Raw genomic sequence first — 14,452 nt, forward strand, 5'->3', positions numbered from 1 at the left:
CCGAGCCCCCTGCCCCCCGCCCCCAGCCGCTGGGCTGCACGCTGGTGCTGGACCTGGTCCCTCTGATTCCGACAGCCCATCTCTGAGCTCGACCCGCCGGCTCATCTCCCCATCGGCCCACCCTCTGGCCGACGGCTTTCTGGGGCGTCGCGATCAGCGTTGCAACCCGGGCAGGGTTGACGGGAGGGGTCCAAGAAACCGGACTTCGCGAACATTCGCTCGACCCCAGAAAATATTTAGACTCGGGATTGGACCAAGACAGGTTCGAATCCCACGCCCCTGCACCCGAGTCTGGGGCACGAGGGAAGAGACGCCGCAGAGGCGCAGAAACGGGACTTTGAGTCGGTGCTCGGACTCGCTGCTGTGTGGCCCGGCCGTGGCCAGGCCAGCGAAGCTCTCCGGGCCTGTCCCTTGGCTGCGCAGGGGAGTGGGAACAGCGTCCACGTCGTGGGGTCGTTGCGAGGTCAGTGAAACAGAGCGTTCTGCTTTCTAGTCCGATCGAATGATTTAACAGCGCAGGCCTGACCCATTTCACGGCTACTTCGGTCAACAGCGCCGCGGATAAAATCCTGCACCCGCCAAACGGCGTTGGTCTCTCGCCCTGGTTCCATCAGCCACGGAGGCAGCTCCCGGGCCCCTGACCGCTGGTCCGCAGAGTGGACGGGTCGGCCTCCTCCTGCGAGGCGCCTTCCGGTCTCAGCTTCCACGACGTGTCGGCGGTTCCGGCCAGGCGTACCCTAAGAATGTCACGCTCTCCCCTAGCACACAACTGTCTTGTCCACCAGTCAGTTCACACGGGGGGCGTCTGTGCCGGGGGGTGGTGGGTGAGGGGGACAGTTCAAAGTCGTGCAGCTGGCAAGTGATGTAGCAAGGACGTCCCTGGCCAAGAACCCTGCACGTGGGACCACGCCGAGGGGGCCTGGCAAGACCTGTGCTTCCAGTGGGTGCTCCACGCGTGGGTGGCAGGCGGACGGAGAGAGAGAAGCAGACAGACTTCCAGGCTTCCGTCCTAATCGGCCCTTGTTAGCGGCTACTTGTTAGTCAGTGCGGGGTGCAGCCTCACATTTTGACCAAGATCTCTGCAAACCCCACATTACAGATCACAAGAGCGAACAGCACCGAGGGCACAGCGCCCGCTCCCAGACGAGCCCTTAACGAGCGCCTCATACCCAGGCTCCCGGTAGTCAGTCGTCGGCCTCGAAATCAGAGCCTTCAGGGGCAAGTGAGATTTGCATCTTTTAAAATCCTGCCAGGGAATTGTACAAGGTGTGAATATGCTACTTGCTTGTGGCAATAGTTTAAAATACACGTCAAACCGTTTGGATCGTGAGATGCTCGTCTTCCTCTTAGACGATGCCGCCGGCGGTCACTTGCGTTTCTGCAACCAGAGCGTGAGAAGGCGCCTCGTGCCCCTCCGATGACCTTCCCCAGGCCACTGGACCCCGAGCAAACGTCCCCACCTTTGCAGGCTCCACGCCCGCATCCGCGGTGTGGCGTCAGTGACACCTACCGCACGGAGTTGAGACAATGAGGTGATCACTGAGAACAGCGCCTGGCACAGAGGAGAACTCGGTATTTCTTCCAAAATGTTTGCATAGCTTGAATTATTTAAAATCCCAATTTCCCAAAAGGGGCTGTTCTCTCGAGCATGTGGTACTTGGGGTGAGCTAGGGTCTGTTGTTAAATAAATCATAGTAAGTGAAGCCTTGGAGTTGGAATTTTAATAGCAAACACACGAAGGTCACGTGTCGTGGCTTCGGTTCGGAGGTGTCAGCATGTCGTGCACACATCCGGACACGGAGACCCTCGCACGGCGTCCGGGGCAGTTGGGTTTGGAGGGAGATGTCGCAGAGACGGAAATGCAGCTCATTAAGGCAGCACCTAAGGCTTCCGACCTGAGCTCCGCAAGCAAGCTTTTCAGAGACAGAATTACCCAGAAACCAGGCCCTGCCAGCAGGAGTCCGTTTCTGAAGCAGCACTTCACCCCTGGGGGACGAGGGTGACGGAGGGTGGCCGGCAACGCCTGCGGTGTTTCGGAAATGCTATCACACGACTGGCCAGAACCCTGGGGAGCAGGGACAGGGGCTCTGCCTTTCGGTCTGCAAGGCTCTGAGGCTTCCCGGATGTGCGGTGCCTCAAAATCCTGCGGGGCCCATGCGAAGTGACGGTGGCCCACGAGAGCAGCGGTGGCCGAGGTCGGTCTCCTGTGCTGCGGCCTGGGGTGGGCGAGGCCCGGCGCCCCAGTGGGCACGGAGGCGGGAGGGAGGGGTGCACTGACCACGAGGCAGGCCGCAAGGCCGGGGCCACCCGGACGTCTGCGTCTGCTCCGGGCATGCTCACCAAGCCCGCCCGGCGCACGGGGATGGCCGCATCCATCGGACTTTGGGGTGACGCGGCCATGTTTGCCAGCGGGCGGGGCGCTGTACGCACCCTAGCATCTGACATGCCATGGACGGGGACGGAGCGGGCGGGGTGTCCTTGCCGCGTCCCCACTGTCTTCCTACTTTTCGACGTGCTGCGTCGATGCTGTCCCCCTGGGCGAGCTGACCTGATGGCCGCCTCCCGGGACGCAGCTGGGGCCTTGAGCCCAAGGTTGGCGTCGTCTTCACGGCTAGTCCTGCACTGGGTGTCATGGATGCGGCTGGCTTCACTAGATAAACACGTGTGAACGCCCTGCCTGGCCCGACGTCCCGAGAGCCAGCAGCTTCTCTGACCTCCTCCGTCTTGAGTCCGTCCCGCCCGGCGACCGCGTGGGCCACTTGAGGGGCAGCTACATAGGCAGCCTGGAGAGATGCGCCTTTATCCGGGCCTCATGCCCCAGGGGCTGAGCGTGAGTGTCTCCAGCCGCCAGGAACAGGCTGGCGCTGGGGACGCCAAGATGAGCTCAGAAGGAGACCGCCAAACACCCGCCACGTCCCATCGGGGTTGTCACGAGAGCCTCTGGCTGGCCTCCCGCTTCGTGCCCGTGTCTGCAGAAGTCGGGGAACCCTTCACAATCCCCGAGTCGGGTCGGCTATTTCTCTGCTCACCGCCCTCAGATAACCGCCCACCTCAGTGGCAGCAGACGCCGAAGGTCCGGAGTGGCCTGCACTGTCCCCCTGCCCCGCCCCCGGCCACTCTGACCTCATCTCCCTTCACCCTCCGCCCTGCCCGCTCGGCGCGGCTGCCCTGCCTGGACTCTGGTCCCCCTCAAAGGTGCCAGGCAAGCTCCTGCCTCCGGGCCCCCTGCACCCGCTACCACCGCCCGCCCCACCCCCAGATGGGCATGCGGCTCGCTCGTCCCTCGCCTTCTTCCCGTCTTTGCTGACGCGCCACTTTCTCAGCGAGGTTTTCCAACCACCGTGTTTGAGGCGGCCCTCGCCCTGACCCCGGGCCCACCGCACTCACGGACGTCTGACATCGCCGCCCACTCCCGTGTTGTCGTTTGCCCGTTTGCCCCAGAATATAAGTTCTTCCATGGCAGGGATCCTCACTGTCTTCACTGCTATGTCTCCAGCACCTAGAACACCACCCAACGTCCACGAACGCCTGCCGAGTGGCTGACCCAGGCCGTCTGACCACGGCCACTCCAGAGGACAGAACCCGAACACACTGCTTCTCAGCCGACCGCCCGTGTGCGCACGGCCGCATCCTCTGCCGGCCAGCGCGCAAACCGGCACCTCCCGCCCACCGTGCACTGGCCCACGGCAACCAGCCGCGAACCCCAAACCCCTCGGCCGGCACCGAAGTCTGTGTGGAAGCTCGCACACCCCTCACGGCCCTCACCGGGCGACGCTGTGCACGGGTGATGGCAGGAGCCACAGCCCTCGCCACCCGGAGCCCAGCGACCTGGGCATTGTGCCATTGCGGGGTCACGTGACGCCATGACAGGCACGACGCACACCCGAATTACAGCTCCGCACAAGAGGGGTGCAGCGTCCCCCACGGCCAGCTTACCCGACGGCCCGCTGAGCGTGGGGCAAGCCCTGTGGCGTCCCATCTGACGGCCACGTGCGCATCCGTTCATTCTTCACTCACTCGGTAAACGCTGAGCACTGCTCCGTGCTGAGCCTCATGCTGAGCTCTGGGGTTTGACGGTGAAAGTCACAACCCTCCAGTTTCGCCAAAAGGACAGACCACGGACTGAGCAAGAAGCGATGACCAAGCGGGAGAGCTTGTGGACCAGACACTGGCGCACGGTCCCTGCTTGGGAACACGTACCTCCGAGACGGGTGACATTCTGCTGGTTTGGGGAGGGAGAGGGGCAAAGCGCCAGAGGGGTGGGCGTGGGGAGGACGGGAGGGCTTTGGATACCCGGGGGCGGGGCTCAGAAACGCTGGTTCCTGGCAGGAGCTGAAGTCGGGGAGGGGGCAGAGGCTGGAGCTCGGAGGTCCCCCCAAAGCCACATACGCTAAGGAACAACAGACACCATTCTGGGGGCAGCGGGAGCCATCGGGGACCTTGTGACACAGTCAGACACACGTTCATAGGCGCCCTCAGCACCCCGAAACAGGGCCCCGAAGCCAGCGTGTTCCCCAGGTTTCTCACGGCATTGGGCGAACGGCGCCCACCACAGTGAGCAGCGGCGCCGAGCACGACTTAAAACCCCGGGTAAATTATTTTAACGCGCCTGCCATCACAGCGGCCGTCACCGCTGTCTGGACCCCCTCCCGGCTCCAGCCGTGTGTCTCTCTCCTGACGGCACACACGAATCAGGACCCCTGACAGACACGCGCGTGCCTCTCGATAGCCCACGAGGCACAGGGCAGTCTGCCTTGGGAACCCGTCACACGCACAGGCTGGGGGACCCGCTGCCTGTCCTTGACTGTTGTGGTCTTTTCGGATTACCCCCGAGAAAGCAGGTCTTTTCCTGAGCATCTTCCGTGAGCCAGGCGCTGGGCTAGACCTTTCACAGTCGTTAGACCTTTCACACATGGCTCATGGATGCATTTTATTCGGTCTGAAGGGTGTTTAATTTTCAAAACTACGTTGCCGATATATCGAAGACTAGTGAGGTTTCACGTAAAAGCCCTGGTGAGGACGGAGCCCGGCTCACGGAGGTGTTCAGGAAATGGCAGCCGTCATTATCCTGGAGAATGTAGAAATATCACAGCCGCTAGTAACGGGCGACGGAAGCGTCTGACTGTCCCGCTGGAGAGCGACACCCGCTGAGCCTGTTGGGAAGCTCGCTAGCCTCTGTCCCCACCATCCTCCTGGCCTCTTGGGCATCCGAGCCCATTATCTGGTCCTGGGAGCCACCACCCCTCCCCAGGCCGGGTGAGAACCAGCATCTCCCTCTGAATGAGACTTTCTCCTGGGCACGTGCCTCGGGCCTCTGCCTGTGTTTTCCACACTAAACTTCTCAGCCTGGAGCGGTTGGGGTACCAGATCCCCATGGGGGCCCCCAGAGTTTGCAGTGTTCCCAAGGGATGCTGACACGGCCGGCCAGGGGACCACACTTTGAAAACCACTGTCCTACAAATTAAAGCATGAACCCCAAATGTCAGGGGGCTCAAAGTCGGTGGGGACGGGAGCACTTGCGTCTTTCCTCTGGCCGAGCAAGGCGAGGGGCGGTCCACGATCTGTGACCTCATAGACAGCTCCACAAACACCAGACGAGTCGTGTGTCCCACCTCTGAGTCCCCAGCTTCCCGAGGGGACAACCATTCTCTTCCGGGTTGCCTCCTGGTCTTTCTCCAAATGGTTTGATAAAAGTGATCTACCGCCCACGCCTGGCAGGGCGCCTCCCGACCCAAACTGTACCCACGGACATTATTGCAAGGAGGGGCATCAGCGGGACTCGACCCCGTGCCCCTCAAAGCCGCTGCCCCCGAGACAGCGATGACTGTGTGACACCGCCAACAGAACCATCGCCAACTTCCCTGGGGTGCCTACCACACGCCAGACGTGTACGGAGCCCCGTATGCACTGACCACCCCCGACGGAGAACCACCATAACACCACCACCGAATTCCAGACGGCGGAACGGGGGCAGAGCCGGGGTGACATCGTCCGAGGTCACCACGATGATCAAGAGAAGATGTGTCGGACCCGCTGAGCTCACTGAGGGTCAGACACTGTTAGGGATCCCGGGCCCAACCTTACGTCTGTTTTAAGATGGGTGCTGATTACCTGGAGGATGACAGACACCTGGAGGTGACGTCATATGGGACGTGCTTACAAGTGGGGGTGGTGGTGAGCCTGGAAATGCCGGGATTCAAGAGCATAAGACCAGCATCTGCAGCTGTCTGAAGTAAGTAGCTCCGGATGACAGACAGGACCCGGGGATGGCAGTCCGGGGAGGCTGATTCGATATCGGGACAGAGTTCGCAGCGACCAGAGGGCCGCAGAGCGGAGTGGCCGCCCCTACGAGACCTGCCTCCTGACACCAGGAAGCGCCCAGGGAGAAACGGGACTCACCAGTGACGCTGCCTTCTGATCGTCTGAGGTGCACGGGGTGGGGGAGAGGTGACAGGCATGGGGAGGCCTTCTTCAACTACCTGCCCTTTGGCCCTGGGTGACTGATGGAGTCGGACGGCCTGTCACGCGCGGGCTGAGTGACCGTGGACAGAGCGCTCACCCTCTCTGAGCCTCTGTGTCTATCACCAGGACGTAACTAGATGCTACGTGCGAAGTGCTCAGTGTGCTGCCTGGCACATAATGAGTGGCCAAGGAGTTAATAATAATAAGACTAAAATAAGTACCATTATCGTGGTCATTTTCTTCATCTTAATATCCAAGATCCTCACGACTTGAAGTGTCGGTGACAGCATTTACGTTCACTTTTCGGCCTCGGTAGGCAGTTTACCACCCGTAATCAAGTCCCTGGGTCTCCGCCCCACGTAACCCAATAAATAAGCTTCCTCCCAGCGGAGTCGTCTCTCTGATTAAATCGGGTGCCGACAAGTACTCCCTGCTGAGCCTCTGGGGATGGAAAACCTTCCTCCTGGGGACCTTAATGCCCATGTTATAAACGGTCTCTCAAAGCCGCAGCTGCACTCAGAGCCTCCAGGAGGTCAGTGAGCAGGCCGGCTTCACGTTTCGGGGGCGCCGGCTGGAGGTGCTGTCTCACTTACTGACTCGGGCGCAGTGTGCGTTTTAGAATCGCATTGAAATACCGGCGAGATAAACAGCACGGCCTTTTCTACGCCTCCAGCAAGAGAAATGAGAGAGTCGGATCGAGAAAGGCACGAGGGCAGAATCGGCCTGTTTGCCACAGTCCGAAAATGGACTTGAGCGCGGCTCGCCCAAGGGTCATTTCCAAAAAGTTGCCAGCGAAGACAGGCACAATAATTAAACCAGCGAGACTCCCAAACTCAGCATCCATCGCCTCCCCCGCGTAGACGGAGGACGCGCTTTCTGGATGCACCGCTCCCTGTTCCGCGCCCACCGACTCTGTGCAGCAGCGGGAGATAATTCCAGGGCCCCCGAGAGCGGCGAGCACACGCCACCGGACACGGGACAGGCGTGCGGTATGTGCGAGGCCCACGGCACACACGGTTTACTTACGGCTTTCGGCTTATACGGGGGCTGGATCTCTTTGCGTTCGAGTTTCTCCCAGTCTATGTACCGGAAGAATGCATGTTCTTTGATGTCTCGCTCGCCTTCGGGTCCGCAGCCCAGACGTTTGCCTGGGTGTTTGGTCATCAGCTTCAAGAGAACAGAGAAACGTCGCATGTCACGAGCTTCGGGAGGAGACACGCGACACGCACAGGAACCGTTCCTCCGATGAGTTGCCCAGCTCATCGTGAGTTTTTGCTTCTCGTCCCGGGCAGGACCTCCCGGCCAGGCCTTCGTAACGGGAGGGCCCTGAGACGTGCTCCCCGCTCCCTGTCCCAGAGCACGGTCCCTGGTGATTAATTAAACCTAAGCCTAGATGGGGCCCTGAATGTCAAGTTAGAAATGTCGCACGATACATTTCGGTGGAAGCGTGAGTTTTATGCAATTACTGGCACATCTAATGAGAATAGCTTCAGTATCTTCCAATTCTACCCCCACCGCAAGAAAACAGGAGTTTGATCAGGCAAAGGCCACATTCGTTCGGATAATGTTTGCATTTCTCCGCAGAGCCCTTGCGAAAATGACAAAACGGGAGAAAAAATATTAGTCGAATGGGCCCGAGTTCCAAGTAATTACTTTCTGGAAGCTCATTAGACAGCGAGAACCTCGCCCAGCTCGTATCACACATTATACTAAACTCCGCTGAGGTTTCTTTGGTGCTCCGTTTAAATTACTTAATTATCCAAACCCTCCATCTTTGGGTCTCTGAGCCCATGCTAAATGACAAGATGGATAGATGCTCTAAGATGAAGCCAGACAGACTTCCTCTTGCAAATGAATCCAAAGCAGCTTGAAAACATCTCCACTTCACGACTTTGGCAAACCCGCAGAGAAAGACAGAGCAGTTGGTGATTAAAAACAAACAAACTGGCCAGAGGGCATCGAAATGAAAATCAAAGCGGCTGGAACATACACGTCCAAGAAGCTGCCCAGAGTTGGCTGGACACCAAGATTTTTGCCCAGGATGTGCAGATTTGGGGGACGGAGGGGCCCAGCAAGTCACACCTACTCTGCCTGGGCATCCAGCTTAGCCAGATTCCTGCCTACCAGATAGCTGGTCACTGGAAACCACCGCACCCCCAAACACACATACATACAAATGATACTTTCCATCTGTGCTTTACCTTCCAGGGGGAAAAATACTCGGGCTCGCTCGTACATTCTACGCAGCTTCTTTACTTATTTACATGCACGAACCTGCGAGGTTCTCAATAACCCAGTGACTTGGGTGTGTCGTTTTTCCCAGTTGAATGGCAGGGCAGTTGACCCTCAGAGAGGCTAAGTGACTGGCGAGGGCTCAGAGGTAGTAAGTGGCAGAGCTGGGGCTGGATCCCTCCTCCAACTCCAAAACTTGGGCTTTTAAGAGGGATGAGAGAGCGTCTGGCGTGCGGTTTCCCCCGAGACATTCGTGGCTTGGCGTGGCCAGGAAAGGTTACCGCAGGGCGAGCAAACCGAGCCAAGCCACGACATTTGTGCAGGATAGGGAGGGAGGACAGCAAGGGCCATGAAGGCCTGGGTACCGATACGACCGTTGGGAGCGCGGTCCGCGATGGTCGACGCGGGAGGGGCCATCTGGGCAAAGTTCCACCGATTGTTTTTGGTGCAAAACAGGGTCTTTCGTGGGCTGGACTTTGAAAGGGTGTTTTCAGTCGCAGTGGAGATGTTTTCGAAAGCCTTGCTCCGTTTCTGTGTGAGCAGGAGGCTGCCAAGTTAGGTAGGACACGCCACTGCAGAAAAGCCTGGGCCCAGCGCGTTCGGGCCCAGCTCCCGCGGTCTGAGCCGTGGCGCCCGAGGCAGTGCAGACAGCTGGGTTTAATCAGCACTCCTGTCTCTGGTCCCTGATCGCCTCCCAGATGCACCCCCTGGGGCCCCTGTTCAGGAGGAAGCGTTTGGCTGTCAGCTTGAGCATCGCCCCGTCTTTGGAGGTGCAGCCTTGAAGAGCGAGCTCGTACTGGACTCATTCCACTTTGCTTGGAAAGGTCCCCAAACCCAAGGTTCGGAAAGTCACCCTGGTTAACCCTGAAGGTGACGGGTCATAACTTAATAGAAATCCGCTCTACCAGGAAAAGTGCTAATTAGAGCTGAAGCTGAATGCAGCTGACCTGGAAAAGCCTTTCTCCTCCATGACCCAGTTCGAGCCCCCAGCTGTCCAGGCCCCGCTGAGCTGAGAAGGGGAAGGTCCTGAGCCCAGGCTGAGCACCTACTATGCGCCAACACCACTCAAGGAGATTTCTCTTATGTCGCCTCACTGAACGCTCTCAAAAACTCTGTTCCGTGAATATCATGCTTCCATTTTTACAGATAAAGACACAGAAGCCTAGAGATGCAAAGGAACGTGCTCGAGACCATGCACTTAGGAAGTGAAAGGGTCGAGACTGGCAAAGGGCCTCTCGATGTCCCACACCGCCCACTTTACAAATTCCTCTCTCAGGGGGATGCAAACGCAGGTGACGGCAGGATCCGGCCCTGGCGTTGGTAAACAGTGTGGGAGCAGAGCCCGGGCCCTAGGTGGCTCTCCCGTGCTCACTGGTCCCTCGTGCAATGCTGTCATCCCTCCCGTCTACAGACGAGGTCAAACGGCCGCCCTGCTGTCGCCGGGCGGATGCCGCGGGGACCCAGGGAGAGAGAATGGGGCCGGTCGGGGGTTTCTGCAGACCGGAGAGGGCACGACCCCGCTGAGCGCCACGGGGCCTGCAGCGGTCTGCGCTGACCTTGCTCTGTACCCTCTTTTCTCCACGAGCCCCGCTTGAGCTTATAACGACCCCGCAGGCCTCTGCCCGCCTCAGCCCCGCAGAGCCAGCAGCTCCCACCACGGCACGCGTGGCTTCCCCAGGGCCGTGTGCGCCTCCCCCCGGCCAGCCGGAACCCAAAGCTTCGGCGATTCGCCGAGAACGAGGGTTCCATCGGTGTGACAGGCGCTTGGGGACTGGAGCGCTGAGCCCGCTGCCTGAGTTTGCCAGCTTTCCTCCGCCCGTGCCGGCCCGCGTGGCATCTGACGGTCAGGAAGGGCAGGGCAGTGGGGCGCTGCCAACACTCAAGGCCCCAGCGTCGGCAGCCCTGGCCCATTCGGGGCACAGGCGGTTCGGGCGCCACCAGCCGGCGGCCCTGCTCCCACCGCGAGGACGCCCCCTGATCCCGGCCACGTCTCCGTCGGGGTTGACGAGCTACCGCCTTCGGACAACACGTGTAAGGACCTGGCCCGCAAGCCACAGGGGTTGCTTTTCAATGCCTGGACTTCACCTCCGGGCCAGGGTGGAGGGCTGAGCATCAGGTCGGCCCGGAAGAGAGGACCGCTGCCCCCCAGGGACCCGCCGGCCACGGCGACCACGCCTGGGGCCTGACGGCAGGTGCATGCAAGCGACCCGCGCCCGCGAGCCTGTGCCCCGCCTCGTCACAGGGGCGCCCACACTTGCCACCTGTGGACGGCGTGGGGGCTTGGCGACCCTGAACCTGGTCAGCTGATCTAGAGAATCCCGTGAACGTGATACTGCCTGTCTTCTTAGAACAAAAGCCGCACGCTCAGTGTTACCCTCATGCACACGCACACACGCAGGCACACGCACAGGCACACATGCACGCACACATACACACATGCACACGCAAGGCATACACATGCGCGCACACATGCACATGCACACGCACACATGCACATGCACACACGCACATGCACACACACACATGCACACACACACGCGCACACACACACACACACACGCACACACACACACACACACACACACGCACACACGCAGGCACACGCACAGGCACACATGCATGCACACATGCACACGCAAAGCACACACGCACATGCAAGGCACACACATGCACACGCACACATGCACATGCACACACACACATGCACACACACACACGCACACACACACACGGGCACCGCTGACGGACTGGCGCCCTCTGCTCTGGGGTGGGGGTGGGTAGCAGGTCCCAGCCAGGGCTGGGGCTGGAGGCAGGTGAGGGGTGGAGCTCGGCCTCTACCCCCCACTCCCCTGCCCTGCCTGAGCCCTGCACATGGAGGTCCTGGCCCCAAGCTTCGAGAGGCTCACTCACCCCTTTGCAGATGGCCACGGCCTCCTTGGACATGGACTTCGGGTAGGCCACGGTGTGCTCCATGATGGACTGGAAGAGCTCGTCCTCGTCCTCCCCTTCGAACGGCGCCTGTGGGACGGAGGACCAGTGGAGGGGCGCCCTGCCGGACTCCCCACTGCTCTGACCCGCGGGTCCCTCCCTGGGGTTCCCGGGAGCCTGCACTCTGGGGCGTCCAATGGCCAACAGCCAGGGTTAGCACCGAGGCCGTGGCGGTCGGAGGCTCCGACTGACGAGTTGGAGGCCGGCAGAGAGGACACGGGTGGGGGTGGGGTGGACGTTGAGCACGGGTCACTCGGAATCAGTTACCTGCCCGGCCAGCATTTCGTAGAGCAAGACTCCGAAAGCCCACCAGTCCACCGACTTCCCGTAGGGCTGATAAGCGATGATCTGGAAAACAGAAGGTGGCCCGTCAGGCGGGGCGGCCCGTCTCGCCGGAGACCGGCACCGCTTCCTCTTCGGCGGCGGCGGGGGGTGGGGGGCGGAGGGAGAGGGCTTCCTTTGCCTGTCCCCTGCCTACCGTGAAAGAGAGAACTGGCTGTCGCAGTCCCAGAGGCGGGCTGCTGGCTAAGAGGGTGGGCGGGGGCCGGGGTCCACCCGAGCTGTTTCTCTTACGGGCTGAGTGTCCTCTAGAGGTCCCTGCAGGCGGGGACATCGGTGGGTGCCACTCTGCCTTTGCGGCACTTAGGGTGCTGTGTTACTTTTAACTTTGATACCGCGAACGTGGTCTTTTTAAGGAGAAAAATTACTGTCCTTGTTTTTCGGTACAAAAGTGAGAACGTGAACATTACAAGGTGAAAGTATTTAAAATGACCGAACCGTGCACTTAGAACTGGATAAGGTGGTAAATTGTATATATTTTTGTTTACCAAAATTAAAAAAAATGAAGTTAAAAAATATAATAGCATTTATTAATATTTTACTATTCATTTAAAAGCATAGATAAGCTAAGAGAATACAATGAAAATCACCCATAATCCTCTATCAAGAGAAAAAGGATGACTGATATTTCATCAATCTCCTTCTACGGTCTGTCGATACGTGTTAAATTTGGTATGGATGTACGTGTTAAATTCGGTATGGATGTACGTGTTAAATTTGGTATGGATGTACGTGTTAAATTTGGTATGGATGTACGTGTTAACATGCACAATTTTAATAAAGTGCTTTATTCCCTTATAATTTCTAGGCTAATATCTGCGCTCCGACATAACCAGGTCTTACTCTGCATAGAGCTCCCTGAATGGCTACACCAGAACCTACTTTATCAATTCTCAATTGATCGAATTCCTTCCGATGCTACGACAGAGCCTCGTAGCGAGGCGTTTGCACGTCTGTCCAATTATTTTCCTAAGATAAACACCCAGAAGCAGAACGGGTAGATCGCCTGGCACACACGGGTTTCAGGTCTGAGGTACTTACGACCTAAGTACGGGCCAAGGCCACGTCCGGCACAGCTGTGAGCAGCCAAGTTGCTGTGAGCGGGGCGTGAACTCAGTGTGTCGCAGGGGTCAGAGGTGAGACGGCAGAGGCAAAAGGCCGAGACTTAGGGTCCCGCCTGCCGTTCCCCACTTGCGTGACCTGGGGAGGAGTCTTAACTTCTTGGTCTCAGTCTCCCGTGCACCAAATGAAGTTTATCTTGATGTCCGTGTCACGGGGCTTTGTGAGAATGAGAGACGAGCCCGTGCCGCTCACTACCACGCCCTCGACACGTCTGCTAGCACCCGAGGGTCCTCTGATTCTGCGATCGCTCGTTTTGCTCAGTAAGTGAGTCTGAGCAAACACGGGGCTGCTTCTCACCTCCTACCGCGGCTCCCACTCGGAGATCGGAGACGCCCTCCGAGGAGAATTAACCGCCAGAGGCCGAGGAGACAGCTTCCTGGGAGGACGCGTCTCCCCGAAAGTGTCCTCACACTTTTAAAGTCCGGCCTTATCTGATCCTCATGACGACCTTACGACTTCTCCCTTCACAAAGGATGGCGGAGCCTGGGGCAGTGACGGTCCCACGGGTGTGGTGGCTCGCTGACGTGGGGCCCGCCGCCCGTTTCATCGGCTTGGGGCTTCTTGGGCGCACTTGAGGCACGACCACCGGGACTCTCGAGGGCCACAGACACCGGGCCCCACCTGAGCGATCCTGATCCGCTCGGCCTAGGGTGACGCGTGGGCACCCTGCATTCTCAAAGCCCCTCGGGCGACTTTCAAGTGCAGCAACAGCTGAGAACCAGAGATGATGGACTCGGGCATCTGGAGGACTGTTCCGATGTCCTAACTAACTGATGGCCATGTCCCAAGGTGCGCCACACAGGGAGGACTCTGCGGTGGCCCCAAAAAGGATCAATTCCTCATAAGGATGACTTCTGGATTACTCAAGGAATGCGAGAATACGTTTATATCGTGAAAATAAGCAGTATCAGACGGAGCCAAACTTCCCGTCACCAGAGACGGTCGATGCTATAAACCCTCAATCTTGTGGCTTGTCTACACTCTTGCACGCCTAGACACGCACTCGCAGGAAAGACACGGCAGCTCCGTGTGCTAGTCCCCACAAACAGGATCATATCGTATTTACCAGCGTGCGCCTCGATCTTTCTCTGAATATGCCTCCCACGCCGACCTGCATCTACCCGACTCGCTCTTTAGAATCGACGCCCAGTAGTGGTCCACACTGTAAACAACTCGGTCTTTGGCCCCGCCCCCAGCCGACAGCCACCGCTCAAGTGCAGGGTACTGACCTTCGTAAAGGCTGCGCAGTACTCCCAGGTGTGACGCAGCATGCTGTGGCCAGCCACCCCCCGGTGACAGACCCCGAGTC

General features: G+C 59.0%; 1 protein-coding gene across 1 annotated transcript in view; it reads right to left on the bottom strand.

Annotated features, from left to right (window-relative positions):
- LOC105308818 (protein kinase C beta type) overlaps window positions 1-14,452 on the bottom strand; it is a gene marked incomplete at its 5' end in the record, with an annotated part of 91,925 nt that overhangs the window by 16,791 nt on the left and 60,682 nt on the right. The window contains 3 exons of the mRNA XM_011384824.2: window positions 7,489-7,629; window positions 11,605-11,712; window positions 11,950-12,030. Coding sequence (XP_011383126.1) covers window positions 7,489-7,629; window positions 11,605-11,712; window positions 11,950-12,030 — 330 coding nt within the window. The remainder of the gene's footprint in view (window positions 1-7,488; window positions 7,630-11,604; window positions 11,713-11,949; window positions 12,031-14,452) is intronic.

The sequence above is a fragment of the Pteropus vampyrus genome, unplaced genomic scaffold, assembly GCF_000151845.1.
Source record: "Pteropus vampyrus isolate Shadow unplaced genomic scaffold, Pvam_2.0 Scaffold630, whole genome shotgun sequence".
Taxonomy (NCBI): Eukaryota; Metazoa; Chordata; class Mammalia; order Chiroptera; family Pteropodidae; genus Pteropus; species Pteropus vampyrus.